This window comes from Haliotis asinina, unplaced genomic scaffold, assembly GCF_037392515.1.
Source record: "Haliotis asinina isolate JCU_RB_2024 unplaced genomic scaffold, JCU_Hal_asi_v2 scaffold_17, whole genome shotgun sequence".
Classification (NCBI taxonomy): domain Eukaryota; kingdom Metazoa; phylum Mollusca; class Gastropoda; order Lepetellida; family Haliotidae; genus Haliotis; species Haliotis asinina.
The window spans coordinates 825,299-842,172 of NW_027133889.1; the positions used below are offsets into that span (position 1 = coordinate 825,299).

General features: G+C 40.0%; 1 protein-coding gene across 1 annotated transcript; it reads right to left on the reverse strand.

The window, feature by feature from the left end:
* Positions 1-470: 470 nt before the first annotated feature.
* LOC137269791 (uncharacterized) lies at positions 471-12,096 on the reverse strand. Its single transcript, XM_067803630.1, has 5 exons — positions 11,066-12,096; positions 10,667-10,725; positions 7,929-7,989; positions 6,007-6,075; positions 471-1,210 (listed from the first exon to the last, which is right to left on the reverse strand). Exons 1-5 carry the CDS (start codon positions 11,973-11,975, stop codon positions 555-557), a joined length of 1,755 nt encoding a protein of 584 aa, XP_067659731.1. The 5' UTR covers positions 11,976-12,096; the 3' UTR covers positions 471-554.
* Between the last annotated feature and the right edge of the window lie 4,778 nt (positions 12,097-16,874).

Sequence of the window (16,874 nt, forward strand, 5' to 3'; positions counted from 1 at the left end):
GGAACTGTATTGGCGCTCCTTTACGAAACAACATTTACTAAGGTTTCACTTAACTCCCATTCTTTAACATTACACTAAGGTTACCTTGGTGACTTACGATCACCTTAGTGCTTTGTGAAAGGAGGCAACCACGAGAACTTGACAGTTTCATGTCAAGTAGTTACCTACATCACTGCAAGCTATGATAATCATAATTATATACTCAAACAGTATATGCAATTAATGCTCATTTCATTTCTCATTTATATAGTTTCATAAGGCCCGTGCTCGTACCACACGGACTGTTGACATCTGAGAAATATTGTCTGTGTAATTTCTAGTTTTCACCATGACTGCTGTATTTGCTCCTCAGTAGAATACATGGTTACTGAATTCGAATACAAGGATCGCATATGCCGTTATTCCATCCTGAAATCCTCCTGTCATGCATGGAATTGTGCAGTGATATGTGGGCGTTTGGTGCACATATATTTCTTTTTTTTTTGTAAAGTAAATATCTACATATCTGTGTTGATCTATCGTCATCATCATACAAACTCTGTTAAGGTATGACATCACGACAGTGCCTTGACAATCATTGCTTTCGTCACCTCTGTGATGTTGATGTCGGTGCCAGCTACAAGTCTCATGCTGACAGTGAGGACACTTGGGTTATACACCCCGAACATCGGCCACAGTGGTTCACTAGCGTCTACATTGTCTAAAGTCGACATGACTTTCTCCTCCTCCACATCAATGAAAACAATCCTCTTCCTGGCGTCATCATAGACAACACCGTAATGTAGTGTGTGTGATGTCCCTGCTGTGTTGGGGAGAGTGTTAGGCAGATGCAACACGCACTCCCTCTCCTTATATATCCTCCTGCATATCCCTCCATGTACAGCACAGTAGGCGACGCCCATGCAGTAGGAGTGAGGACGTGCAGCTATAAAACGACGCATGTCCTTCTCCTCCTCCCTACACACTCCAACCTCCAGGATGAGATTGTTGTTTGAGAGTGGTTTGTACAGACGGACCCTGTTCTCCACCTCCCAGTACTGAGGACAGCCATCCTGGAGGAGGGGAACGGTACTGCATGTACCCATGTAATTCATCAGTCTCCCCTCCCCTGCAGGTCTGGTGTCCGACTTCCTGTTGACTAGGTCTCCATCTGTGTTGATGTGGACTTTGTCGAGATTGGCTCTGTCTTTGTCATACTTCAGCGGTGTACCTACAACATATGAATTTAGACGTAAATAAGACATAAGCCGTTAAGTTTCATACTGATATCTATGTGCACAGCTACCTTCAGTTGTTGGTGATGTATAGGAGAAAACAAGCCTCAGAGGTTTGGGTAGACAATGTAAAACCGGAGAGGGAGGGAAATTCCCCAACTCCGATGGTTTTACATTGTCTACCCAAACCGAGGAGAAGTGTTTTCTCTAACACATATACCGTCAGTGATGGGTAATTACAATGTAGCTGATCATTTAATGAAGCTACATAACAATAACAGAAGCGTGCGTAAAATCAATTTAATGACAGTGACAATGAGTAGATAATTTAACCCCTCCACCTTCGTCGACCCGGTGGTCGTGCGGTAGCGCTTCTGTTTATAGACATGAGATATGTGGTTCCAATCCTGCTTCGGAGAACAATTGTATTGGTAGCTTAATCTTGAACGATATTTTTAAATTGATTTTAAACACTCATGTATCATTAAAATGTTGATGTTGATTTTTTAAGTTAGGAAAAGTAAAATCTGGGAAGAGGTCTTTCTAGCGAAAAGTAAAACTGTCCTTCCAAAACAAAAGCCTCAAATGCGGTTGTTCTGGGAAAACAAGAGATGACCTGATATATATTGAGAAGCACACTTTAGGTTTGTATATATAGCCCATTTTCAGTGTTATATCTACAAAATAAGACATATAGTTGGATTGTGAACAAAACATGACACAAGTTACAATAATAAATTTATAAAGTGATAAGTATACGAAGCGATATTTGAATAACTACAATGTAACCGATTACAAATAGTATAACACAAACACTTTGTTGCTGTGAGATGGGTGCATTCATCTAGTACACACACACACACACACACACACACACACACACACATACGCACACACGCACACACACACACACATACACACACAGTACAGGAGGTGGAGTTCGGTTATCTGATAATATTTATCCTGAATGTAGAGTAGAGCGATTCAGTAAGCTATTGTTAGGCGACTATTTCTAGAAAGTGATGAGTGTGGATCGAAGAGGTAGAAACAATGTGCAGCAATATATCCACAGACGATAATAATGCTATCTTATCCCATACATTTGAAAATGAAATTCTAGGTTACTCTATCAGCTAGGTGCTGGTGAGCGGGTAAACACACCGAGGGCAAACGAAAGAGGAGTTTCTGCTCCCATACGCTGTCATTTAATGAATAAACGGACAAATGTGGTATAATGAGAAACTTGCTGATAGGCAAGTTGTCGGTAAAACAAGTGGAACTTGGATAATTGATCACATAACAGCTGCACATGCCTTGTAGTGAATAGAAATTGCGTGCGAAATAGGACACCTCTCCAGCACGTGAAAATAAGGATGAAGCGATATTTCATTGCCAGGTACTTTCGTACTTTCTTTGTTAAAATTCGCATCGGCACGGTTGCCTCAATGTCTGTGTGTTTCTTCGGGGTTATTCTGAATTACAAGTTAAGTATAATGTCAGGTTTCCGGTATGGAAAAAAATTACGAGGGTGTTTTTTACCCATCCACCAGTGAACCCGAAGTCCCTGGATCTGACTAACTAGCTATTGCAATCGCCATTGGTCATGTGGAAATGAGACTGCATTAATTTCACTCAATACCCACGTATTAAATGTGAATATTAGCAGAACATAACTCTAGATTCAAAGATAGGTGAACAGTTAGTATTTTGTAAAGTCACCATGGGCAGCAGCGCAGGCATCAACGCAGCGGGGCACACTACTGATCAAAGAAAATACAAAGTAGTGGGTCATGCTGTCCCAAAATCGGGCCACCTCTTCTTTCATTTCAGCAATATTTGTCAGATTTTTCTTATTGACACTTTCCTTCATAAGCCTCCAAACAATTTCTTTTGGATTTAGGTCAGGGCTATAGCCTAGCCAATGTAATGATGTCATATTTGTGTCCGAAACCAGGCCTGTGAATACTTTGAGTGAGTGAGTGAGTCTAGTTTTACGCCGCACCCAGCAATATTCCAGCTATATGGCGGTGGTATGTAAATAATCGAGTTTGGACCAGACAATCCAGTGATCAACAGCATGAGCATTGATCTGCGCAATTGGGAACCGATGACATGTTCAGCGAGGCTGACCACCCGATCCCGATAGTCGCCTCTTACGACAAGCGTAGTCGCCCTTTATGGCAAGCATGGGTTGCTGAAGGCCTATTCTATCCCGGGACCATCACGGGTCGTGAATGCTTTGAACGATGTTTGGGTTGTTGTCCTGACTTTTCTGCCAACACATTGCCTGCAGCTCCGTTCTAATGGTTTCCTTACAGACAACCACACTTCATCTGTCAATCATATCCAGCCTTACGTTTTCTACACTCCTTTGTTTGTTTTTAGAATTCGGAGCTGCCTCCTGTCACCGACAGGCCTACCTACGTCTCCCTAGTGCTCAGTGCCATATCCATTTGTATTTCTTTTCAAAACACGATAAACAGTGGACAACGAGATGCCTGTTCTACTTAAAATCGCTTTAGCTGATCTGATATCCTAGTTATAATATTCTAAAATCAACTTACTCTTCTCTAATTCGCCCATAGCGAGGATCACTAAAAATATCGTCTGCCAGCAAGTAAGCAAGGGGGGATAACTCTTCACAAACTAATGAAAATGGATTAACGCAGTCGTCTCTTGAAAGAAGCCAAGCACTTGATAGCTTGTCAAGGATGTTTATACTAGAAATCCAAATGGAGCATTTTATTCTCATTAATTTCTGGCCATAGTATACACATTCTGTGCCACAGAGAACTTGTTCCAGCTGCTGTCGATTTGCTGGTGGAGGCTGACGTCGTTTCAGCTGTCTATAAAGATGATCCAAGAGATGCTCTGTCGGATTCGCATTCAGAGATCGATCTGGCCAGGGCAATACTTTGACGTTCACGCCTGGCAGTATGCGAACATGCATTGTCCTGCTGCAAGATCAAACCTCTCGGCTGTTGACGTACAAATGGTAACGCAGCTGGTCCAAAGACTTCGTCTCTGTACCTTTGAACAGTCAAATTTCCATGAAGGATTACAAGTCGTGTCCTCTCCTGACCATAAATCCCGTCGCATACCATGACACGGTTTTCACCAAAATGGTGCACCTCTTGGACACACTTTGGTGCCAGTCGCTCACCCCTACGTCTGTATACACGAACTCGGAACGTGTTGAAACGATTCTAGTCTGCAAACAGAACTCTCTCGTTATGAAGTTCCCATTTTTTCCATACAGTTAGCTCTCTCCCGTTCGGCTTGTTAAAGTCTCAGCCTTTCTGTAATGTTCTTTTTCATACTGCATGATTGCACTGTTCCACGTGTGTTTTTTATGTGCTCGGGCATTTTCAGTAAAGTTTTTTTTTCTTCTTCTCTGACAGCTCAGTTTCATGTTGTCTATTGTACATCAGTGATTAGAAACTAAATGAATCAGAGATCTTGTGGTCATATATTGTTTGTTTAGATATTTGGAGGTAACAAAGCTTTATGAACTGATAGTGCAGGTTGTTTGTTTTGAAAATTGGACACAGTCCTTCCAAGTACCATTCAATGTTAATCTATTAACTGTAGAGGACAAAGCTATTCTCTGTCATTTTTACCAAGCGCAATTATGTCTGTAAATCTATAGCCCGATGAAACTGTTAACGCTATTTCTCTGAATCAGTTTGAAATCATTGAAACACTCAGCAGAATCTCAAAATTACTTTGAATTAAATTTTAGAGACTAGATTTTTTGCTTGATTGCATTGATTTTGCTAAGGGATAAATATTTCATTGTGACGGCTGTTAAGGACTTTTTAATACTTCTAGTCATCATTAAATAATTGAATGTTTAAAGGGAATAGAATTATAGCATAGATTTGGAACGCATTTTGTAAAAGGATGATTTGTATTTTAAACATATGGTGGTATAAATTAGCAACTGCGATTTATATAAGTGCCTGTACCCTTAAAGGGGGTTTGAAGTAGTGTAAAACTATTGTCTTTGCGATTGGGTACGTAAGTGCCCAAAACTCTCAGTCAATTTTGCTCAACCATACCATTTTCGTTCTCTTAAATTTTAGCTACATCTTCCTACCACTGCCAAAGGCTGAATGGACGATGTAAATCCAGCTAGGGTCCATACAGGTAAGATAAGTAAGTAAGTCCCTAGTACGGTGATCTACATCCCGTTGTTGGCGATATGTAGTCCCTGTTATATATTGTTTTGTCCTATTAGTGTTAACTTTCTACATGAAGTTTAATTGTATTGTGATATCCTAGTTGTTTTACTGTCCCTTGACGACATTTTTTTATAATATAAACATCTTTCATTTCAGTATCAAACATGTTCTCTTCACGATATGGCCGCAATATTGCAACATATGTCATATTTGGGATTTCACTTTCTCAGTAAAGTACAAATTCGTCTACTCTTTCGGTTGAGTCCCATCGGGGATTCGAGCCCCCCACCCTCAGAGTCAGGCACCTAATCGCCAGCACACAAGACTAGGCTAGGCGGCTGACTTTCTGTCATAATGTTCGTCTACTTTTGTGTCCGTCATACTAATGGAGGTATGGCATACATACTGTGTCTTTTGTTATCACGCTCATTAGTTTCAGTATTCCCAGCACACGATTTACACGTGTCCAAAGGACTGAGTGGATAAAGCCAGGATAGACGAAGACCAATGATTCTACCGAACGAACTCAACCGCTCACATACTGGATCTGACAAATGATATATAAGGTATATAATATAAGATATAAGGTAGATGATAGATGTACTCACACTTCAGCAGCATAGATCTGTCTACAGGTCCTGAGTTCAGTTTATGAACACCCCACTCTCTGGCCTCACCTGTGACATAAATGTGTACATTTCCTTTACTGCGAGATTAGACAAGGGGCCTCTTGGTTATACGAGTGAGTGAGTGAGTGAGTGAATATTTAACGTCACATCGGCAATATTTCAGCCATATCGTGTTCAGCCATATCGTGACGAGAACATTAGATCATAGTAAAATACGGAAGGATTTAGTATGTGATAAAGACAGCTGATCCTTCATTCGTCCACATTAACCACTTGGAAGAAAAGTACAGATTGAGCGAGCAGGGATTTCATGTAATCTTCTTGTCTTGTTTTCAGTTTTTAAACTGTGGTTACGACGCACAACGCAACACAGGTTATATTAATTCAAGAATAAATGTATTGATTAATCTTTTTTATTGTGTCCAATCATGTAGCACCAATCCGTACACCACGTTTCGTGTTATGTCAGTTGTCCTGAGGCATGTGTTTACTATCATGATGACAGAAACGGACTTATTGATGCAAATGTGAAGTAGTCGGGCTGAGGTTTATATATAGTCTGGTTCATAATTATTGAGAATTTTTCTTCTTACTTTGAGCTATCCTAACACCTCAACTGATTCACTGATACTTAAAACTAAGTAATGGTATAAGGGAGGTAGCTCATCTTGGCCTACTGAGTATAGTACAATTAGGGTTACCTCCCCTGAATTTGTAGCAGACGTCATTTTCCTCAGCACTGTCAACAATGTCTGCTGAAGATAAAAGAAGGTTGATTTTTGAGTTGTGTAATCAAGGAATTGATGATGTAAATACATTGGCAGAGAGAACAGGAACTCCTCTTTCTACTGTGTATAGGATTAGGAAGAAGTTTAAAGAGGGAAAGGATTTGGGGCACCAGAAAGGAGCAGGGAGACCCAGAAAATTGGACTTCTCAGATCGCGTCCGGCTGGGAATTTTAGCGTCTAAAAAGCAAAGGGCAAGCATCTCCAACATCAGGTATGAAATGATAGAAAGGGGATCAACAGTTGTATCAAAATCTACAGTTAGAAGAAATTTGATTGATCTTGGATGGGAGAAAAAGACTGGAATTCCTTCTCCTCTCATGAAACAAGAACATAAAGACAGGCGTGTTGAGTGGTGTTTGGCACATGAAAACTTTGACTGGGAAAATGTGATTTTTACTGATGAAAGCTCAATATGGGTATATCCCAATAATGTGAAAATATGGACAAAGTCTGCGTCAGCACCGTTGTATCGACGACCTAAATACAGCCCAAAGTTTCATGTATGGGGAGGGATATCCTTATTAGGAACGACCCCGCTGTGTGTGTTTGAGGGAAATCTGACAAGTCAACGCTACACTAACATATTAGATCATTTTCTCCTTCCAAGTGCACATGTGTTTTATGGAAATGACTGGATTTTGCAGCAAGATAATGATCCTAAACACACCGCAAAACATGCCAAGCAGTGGTTTCAGGAGAAAAATGTGACTGCATTACCATTTCCTGCATATAGTCCTGACTTAAATCCCATTGAGAACATTTGGGGGATGATGAAGGAATGTGTGAATCAAAAGGGGTTGACAAAAATTGAAGACATGAAGAGAGAAGTGGTCCGATACTGGGACAGCATAACTCACGAGACACTAACCTCTCTGATAGGAAGTATGCCTACCCGTCTTAGACTGTGCCGTGAAGCTCAAGGAGACTTGATAAAATATTAAATTGTTACCTACACAACATGAAAAGGTCAGTTCACTTTCACAATACATTCAATTTTATCTGATTTGTTCTCGTTTAATAATATGAAATGCTTTAGCTATTCTCAATAATTTTGAACCATACTGTATATATATGATTACGGATCATCAGAGGAGAAGGCTAGTACTATCTTACAGAGCAGGAAGTCGATGGTTCTTGCAGCTCTCTCCTTGATTACTTCTTTCTCTTCAAGGCGCTGAAAACATACGAAACTATTTACTTGTCATGTACTATTCCCCAAAGACAGTCTATTCATAATATGTACGCATGTGTGCTTTTACACTGCAGAAAAGAACATTTACATCTGTGTCAAAACGACTGAGTGATTCAGTTAATAGTTAACGCCACAACTACAGTATTGCAGCCATACTGTGACGAGATCTAGAACAATATATACGTAAAATTTGGATACCACATACCATAAACACCAAAAGGACAGTAAAAACACCAGTGTATCACTTATTTAGGATAGAAACAACATGTTTTCATAACATGTATTGCTACAGACAACGATGCAATATAAAACAGGTCACTGGGTGAGATCACCACTACCGTACCTGTCATTATGCACTTTAAGCACGTGCCGTACACTTAATGCTTTCGGCAATTAACCTCTGTGGCAGAGACATCAACATCAAGATCAAGATATTGTTCAGTATAGTGAGGAATATCAAGACGTATCTCGGTCCAACATGTTCACATGTCATCACTTGCACTCATCCATGGTCCCAGAGACATGCCAGTAAACACACGCCGTGCCTTTGAGCGATTAACTGTTCGTAAAACGAGGCGCATTGGTTTCATTTAAGAAAACGGATAGAAAATAGAGTTTACTCCTCAGAAGACAGACTATTGATCCACATACTTTTCTCACTTATGTTTATATACTTAACATGCGCAAGCATTCTGCTATTCAATTTCTATTCACAACATTCAACCCTACACACCACAAATGACTTCCGCCGACGTTAGGTGATGATGTACTGTACATACCTACCACTACGTCAGACGACTATGACGGCCATATTGTTTTCATGATTTGAAGTCCAAAAACATTTTTTCAGCTTGGAATCCTATTTATTCACGAAAGGCACCCTTTCAATGTCTTTAAAAGTGGAGTTTTCAAAATATAGGAGGTGGAGATACAATCACTGGCGAAATTAACGTGCACACCTACCACTATTTTAGGCGAATTTGGCGACCATTTTATTTTTTTAATTTTGAGTGTCAAAATACATTTTTCAACCTGGTACTGTATGTGTTCGTGATCATCACCCTTTAAATAGGTAAAATATCCAGGATACCATACTTTTATCCACAGTCGGTCCCAGTCTAATATGTCTGCAATGATTTGGGAATTATGTGAGTTATTGTTGTAAGTAAATATATGAAATCTATGCAGTCTGTAAGTTATGACTCAGTTATGTACTGTAGTAAACATTTGACATTACTGCTGTTTATCAATATATGTTCTGTTTATAGTTACACTCTGTCTCACCTCAACTCAACTCAGTTGAACCGATCCCTTAAGAAACGGAGGCGGTGGGACAGCTTCGTGGTTAAAGCGTTCGCTCGTCACGCCGAAGACCCGCGTTCGATTCCCCACATGGGTACAATGTGTGAAGCCCATTTTCTGGTGTACCCCGCCGTGATATTGCTGGAATATTGCTAAAACAGGCCTAAAACTAAACTCACTCACTCTTAAGAAACGATATGACGTCACTGTCTCATAATCATCGGTCGTTCGTTAGTCAGAACACTATCGATTGATGAATAAGGATGTATGTGTATTTAAACTGTTTCTTAATTAATTCATGTTTATAATTCATTTGTTTCTGACTTTCGTAAATGTAGTTAATGCTTGTCCTTAGTAAAAAAAAGGAGAAGTTGAACAGAAACTACAGGAAAAATTATCAAAGTGAGAAGAAAATTTTAATGGGCTTCTGCCTTAAAGCATTTTTCAAATTGAAAGCACATTTAATGATATTGTTTATATCACATGTGTAATATAATATATGAAGATGAGAGTACATGCAAAGGTAAGGTTCTGATTTCAGCGTTGAGCCTTTCAATGTTTCTCATCTGAATCAGTTTTCGTCCTCAGTTGTGCAATGATCTGCAACAAATGTCTTCAACTACACATTGTTGTTAGGTAGTACATACATGGTTTTCGTGATCATGATTCGGAAATTTCTAGCTTTTTGATGGCCAACCTTCACCGCAAGTATGCTACTGAGTTAGAAGTGACCCGTTTTGTTGTAAACAAACAAGACTGATCACAAGGATGATCAATAATGTGACCATTAGGCTGTCTGTATTCTTGTTAAAACAACATGTACATCAGAAGAGACTTTTATTACCTGTTGTTTTGGGAGGAAATAAACTGACATATGTTGCATGACCTGCTTCTAATATGACCCACTGCATTAGTCTGTTGCACATACCTTAAAGCAGATATATCCAAGAAAGCCCACACAAGTCTTGGAAATGTGGCAAGTCTAGAAATTAAGGTCACAGGGCTTCTTTTCATTGTATTGTATTTTTTGTACTATGAGCATTTGTACATGATATATCTTAATTTCAGAGACTAGTTGTTAGTCTACCATTGCATGGACTCCCTTCTAATACTTAGACTGGGTGATGTGATATTTGTCACATTGCTACGTAAAGTCTTTGATCTTGTGTGGCCATGTACTTCTTTTGCAATGGCGTTTGCAGGAAGTGTTCATCAGCTCCGATAAATCATACTTCAACAAAAACTATATATTTTAGTTTGCACTATATATTTTAGTTTGCTTGTTAAAACAAATCATGACTATTTAGTCAACTTCGCAGGTAAGACTCATGATAATACCAACATTGATAATACTCACAATGTTGTGTTTCATTTCCATGTCGGCCTTGTAAACATCATCAGTTTGAGCATCTGCGTCTACAAATGTACAAACAAGACAAGAGATAAATAGAAATATTACACGAATTTCAATAAGACAAAGTCCGTGTTAAAAAGCATGTAATGTAAAGCGCCATGCCAGTGATCCAGTGAGCTTGAAGTGAGGGCATCGAGTGAGGGAGTGAGTGGGTTTAGTTTTACGAACAATAAAAGAAACAACAATATTCCAGCTTTGTGGCGGCGGTCTGTGAATAATCGAGTCTGGACGAGACACTCAAATGATAGGGCTACATAAATATCAGTCTTGATATAATGCACTCAAACCATCTGTACACATCCTGTAATTATTCAAACAATTACGTTTTGCCAACATGCATACCTTTAACAGACTGACTTGTTAAAAGAGAGGCAAATCCTGATGTGATGGCCTTGAGTTTTGACATGCTGTTGTTGCAGAGAGTAAGAGGATTGTCATGTATTTCGGGTATAGCAGTGTCTTGGAATGTCTGAGTCATGTTCCTTACAGAACTCTCAACGGCCAGGATATCTAACTTTGAGCCATAGAGAAGGACTTTGTTGATGTAGTCTAAAACTCCTGTGCATATCTGCCAGTCGTTTTCATAAGTGGAGAGAAGAGCATGTTGTGTTGCATTAGCTTTCTTTGACTGACGTTCAAGATCGAAAAGAAATTTCTTCTCACTTTGATCAAGTTCTGATCCCAGTGTCTGGAATGTATAGTCAATCGTTTCTTTCCAAATGCTGTGCATTCTCTGAGTAGATTTCCTTTCATTCATGACGCTATTTATATTTAACTCACGGTGATCCTGTAGCGTTGATAAAACATCCTTATGAAGGTGCAGCTGTTTTGTTACAGCATCGGCAACCACATCCAGCTCCTCAACGTCATGTTGTGCGTGATCGCCAAGCCTACATCTCGCACAGATTAACTTCTGGCAGCTTTTATCAAACAGATAAAGTGAATCGTGTTTATGGGTGCTGCAAAATGTTGGAATGTTGGAGACAGTCGGTACCAAGTCACTAATGTTTTGAAGTACATGCTCTCTGAAAACCTTAAGGCTACTGTGCATAGTCTGGCAGTATTCACAGAGAAACTCTTCACACTGCTGACACCAACACACAGCCTGGTTGCCGTCATCTTCATGTGTACAGAGAAGCTCTGTGGGGCGATGTTTGGCTGTCAGATAAAATATTTCCTTCTGTCTCACTGCATCCTTCTGGAGTCTTGTGCCTTCGAGATCGACCTGCCTCTGACAAGTAGAGCATGACATTACACCATCAGTTCTAGGTGTTACACACGTCTCACATACAGCGTGTAGGCAGGGCAGTAGGTAGGGGGCGGGGCCTTTCAGGGAAAACTGCTGCTGGCAGACAGAACACGTCGGGAAGACGTGCCTTCTGAAACACAGGAAGCTTAAATTAGCACATGAGAGCACCGTGGGTATACTAAAATATGATACGACAGAGCTACCCTGAGGTTTTTAATCAACTAAACACCATGGACACAGCCATGAACAGTCTCAGTAAACAATTAAAGTCCTTAATATTAAAGTACATGACTTTATACAAACAAGATTCATCAGACGATGTGGAACCCCCCCACTACTGTACATAGGTCATTATGTACTGGACATGCAAAATGATTGTGAAGTTTTTAAGGGGAAGAAAATGTATGAGGTTTTGACGCTGGTTCAAGGGGAACTATCTCCCCTCGGTAGCGTTTGCTGAACGACAAGGTGGACAGACTACACAGGTCTCGGACTTAAAACATATATCTAAGTCACCTCTAAGAAACCAGTTTCGGGAAATAGGTAACAAAGTACTGGAGGCAATATTCTATGAATGACAGCCGTTTCATCAGGTGGTGACATGACGCTTGCTGGTGAAGCGCTCAGGGTTGTTTAGTAGAACTGATGTAAATCATCGCTGGAGGCAGCTTACTGAAAATGATAGACCCATCCTGGGAGGGGAAAGTACCTGCATCTGTCTTGTGTGATGTGTGTGTGTGTTTTCCCCTACACAGCCTGTCATGCTCCTGACATTCACAGGCAAAGATGGGAACATGAAGACGATCACCAAATACAACACCAGCTTAGCGATGCTGATTATTAATCACGTAAAGAAGGATACGAATCTTGATTTCAAAGTTGTCCACCTCGCTGTAGACTACCATGTGAGTCAGGAAAAAACAAACTTCCTGACAAGGGTAGACCGACGTGTGAATTCAACCAAATGTACCTCGTTCCCCACCGAGCTGGATATGGACAAGGGCAAGTGTACAGCCATTATGAAGTCCTTCCTGAAACACCTGTCTTGGAACACTGAGTCAGAGAGGCTTTACCCTTCTTTGCAAGACACAGCACATGCGACAGTCACACCCAGACAAGATGTATGTGCACATTTGGAGTTTTTAGACAAATTCACCAGTTGAAATGGAATGACGTCAGACACAAATGTAGCAGTCCTTATATATCGTTTCGATGTCATATGGAAATGAATGAAGAAAGGGATGTTTTGGCATTGCATAAATTCTCACTTGGGACTAAAGATAGCACTTGTTCATGAAAAAGGACACATATCATCAAAACGTGCGCGATATCGTTCTCATGCAATATCATCATAAAATTCTTAAATGAAAAAGAGTCTTAGTCACCCTCGGTATTCTGTAATCCATTACCGGTTCTGCTATTAGTTTTTGCACAGTGACAATTTTTAGTATAGTTCAAAGTGAAACTTGTATTTTGATAAAACAGTTAAATCCATGAAACGCAAAGGAAGGCACGAATATACAGGTGTGCCAACCAGAAAAGGTGTCATTTTCAAAGGGATGGTTTGAGTTTGAGTAATTTCCCACATAGAATCATGTTACACAATATATTCTGTTTGCCCTCCCTAGCCTTATTTTGTGTTCTTCCTTCTTCACACGTGTTTCTTTCCTATTTAAAGGCAGCGGATGAATTACAAAAGCAAATACATACAATGGAGGTCAATCCACATCACGAAGTGCAAACAGCCTTACTGAGATATCTCTCTGTTCAGCAGGAGAAACTGGAGAATGAATCATCCCCTCACTTTTGGAACACAACCCAAGAGAATCCTTTCAGTAAATATTAACTTTGGACACATCTACATAAATATGTATGGCTCTGTAATGGTGTGTAGTCTTTTAGCAAATGATGTTTCACTAAAACACCATCGTGTTCTATCTAATTGATTCCTGAATTATATTTGATTTGAATGAAAGTGCAGGAGCAGTGTCAGTTACTTTCTGCGTAGACAAATGTTTGCCTCAAATTCCCAATTGCTATTCTGTTTAACTGTTCCATCCAGATTTGGTCAGTTTTGCTTTTCAACAAATGAGCATTGTGTTAATGCAATAAGTGATTTTGTTTCTGTTCTTTGTACTTTCAAAGTTGATAAATACTTCTGCTTTCAATTCATTGAAGTATACATAGCATAACAAGTAGTACTTATGGTGGGGGTACGAGTGCCTCCTCTAGGGTATGCTACAGGTTAATTTCCATCCTATGGATGCAAGAACGACTGGAGAAAGACCAAGTGTTTTCCCAATTGTTTTTTATTTCCATTTTTTCTTTTAATTATTAAATTTTTAAGCTCAGTTGTCAGTTACATTCATTGAATATTTTTCTTATTGTAAATAAGTTGGTTTGTGGGCACATCTGTTCCATGGCAAACCCGAGCACAATGAAGAAGATCTCCTGATCAGGAGTTCCAGGTGAGTGTGTAATACTGCGAGAAGGTGGGTTCATCGTGGCGGTGTTCAAGTCGTTTGCAGATGAACTGGCAACATTCTTGCATGACATCAACGACGTTCTTGAACATTTTAAGAGCATGGTTTTTGCACGCAAATTGGGCATTGATGAAATAAATTCTTTGTTTGCCATTGCTCTAAGGACAAATTATGACATTTCTGCTCAGCTTTTAAGTTGGCCACGTTGGACATTCGTAAACTGGAGATGAGGTAATTGCTGCCAGGAAATGTGAGGACGATGACTAATGCCCTGCCGACCATCAAGGTAATCGTAGCCATTACCATGGGGCGTATGATTATCTTTCATCATTTCAGCACTGAATCAGGCTTCGTATGTTGAATACAGTTTATTGATGTCTCCATCTGACATGTTATAGATTTTATCGATGGTGATGTTATCATCCAAGTATTGTTTTCCCTATCCAACCCCGGACAGGACCACAAGTCTTTCTCGTTTCCGACATGGAAAGGCACATCTTTTCATCACATAATTCAGGTTTTATATCCCATATTATAAAATCTCACATAACCCACACAGAACGATATGATAGTGAGGTAAATAACCAGTGATAATTTCAAAGGTCGTCATGTTTTGTTTTTTCATATCAAGGTTATACATTTAATTTGTTAAGCAGAATGCTTGCTTTTCCTAAGCAGGTTGCCCGATTTTGCCACAGCATAATTCACGGGTTGGTCTGTTTTCAGCATCAGTCTAGAGTGTTTTTTGTTTTTTTGTTGTTGTTGTTTGTTTTGTTTTGTTTTGTTTTGTTTTTGTTTTGTTTTTTGCAGGCTGTTTTTACTTTACACGTGTTCTCACTTGGGTTTGGTTTGAATCAAGTCATTTTTTCATCAAATGAATCCCTATCTTTACAGTGAAATAAGGCAACCCATTTGTTCCCTGCAGTCTCTCAGGACCAAGTTGAATTTTTGTGTTACCACCCAAATGCTGTGTTTCTGTGCATCCCCAAAATGCTAAATACGATAACATGTCTATTTTTTGATGATTTCTTTATTCGTACTACAATCGTCTTGGATAAGCATCATCATCACACGCGCTCCGTGTAAGTTCGATTGACGTGAAAAGTAAGGCAAAGAATCAAGATATGATTGAACACATCTCAGTGATACCCTTCCAGCATATCTAATACCAACAGGGTCTTCCCACATTCCATCTGACCACACACGATAGCTCAATGTGGCTACAGGTGCAGGTAGGTCTCAATAGATAGATCTTGTATCTTAAGTTGTGCACCCATATTCACGTACAAAGTTATGTTTATTTTCTTGGTGAATTGTTGTTGTCCACTGCCGTGTAGTTGATCATCGTCCGTGAATAGCATGCCCAGGAATCATGTTACCAAGACCAAGATCCTTGATGATGACGTGATATTCCACAATGTATAGGTTTTAATCCATGACGTCTTATGATGATACAGCACGTGATCATACAGAATGGCTAACGTGCCTAAATACTGGTTGCGAATCTGATGGGTCAATTCGGGATGCTTGATAAACGTGAGTTTGTGAATTCGTATTTCAGTCTATTTCCGAGTGCAGCTTGGTGAAATGGCATGTGAACCTTTGGGTACGCGTAAGTATGCCCAAAATGGTGCTGAGTAGATTGAAAATCAGCTAGACAAATGCCCTGGTACTTCATGCTTTCCCGTTCACTCGTGGTTCTCCAGGGGTCCGTGTAACTGAAACACACGTTGCTGTCGTTGATTCTCAGGATCTCATTCTCGCTGATTTTGATGGTGGTTCTTTTCACGATGGCATGATTCTGGTTCGTCATGACTTTTCTTTTAGCATCATTTGAATTCCAACTGATCTGGTAAGACAGACGACCAGTCCTGGGTAAGATGATGTCATTCGCATCCAGGTTAGGTAGGCCCTAGAGCAGCGTTTGGTTTTCATCTATTGTGTTTGGATTGTTGGTGATGGTCACTGAGTGACACACAGATTTGATCCCCAGGGGTTCCATCAATCTTCAGAAAGGGTTGAGTTTTTGCCCGTATCGCTTATATATTGAAAGCATGTTTTGATATCTTTAATAGAACCATGGTCAAAGGTGGTGACAGTATTCCAGCTGTTGATTTGGGTGGCGATAGAGCACCCTTGGAACATGCACAAGACGATGACACCTTGTTCATGAATGAAAACATAGGTCATTTGCTGTTGAAGCCAACAGTGGATGATTATTATGACACCACAGAGGAAAAGGAAAACCTCACTCAATGTTCACGGGATACTACAACTGAAAATTGCACCGGACATCAATCTCATGCAGTCTCTCTGTCAAAGTGACGGATCTGGTGGCAGCAACAACAACAACCTAGGCAATTTCATCGATAATGGAGGAGAGGATAGCAACACACGGTACTACCTCATTCGATGTCGA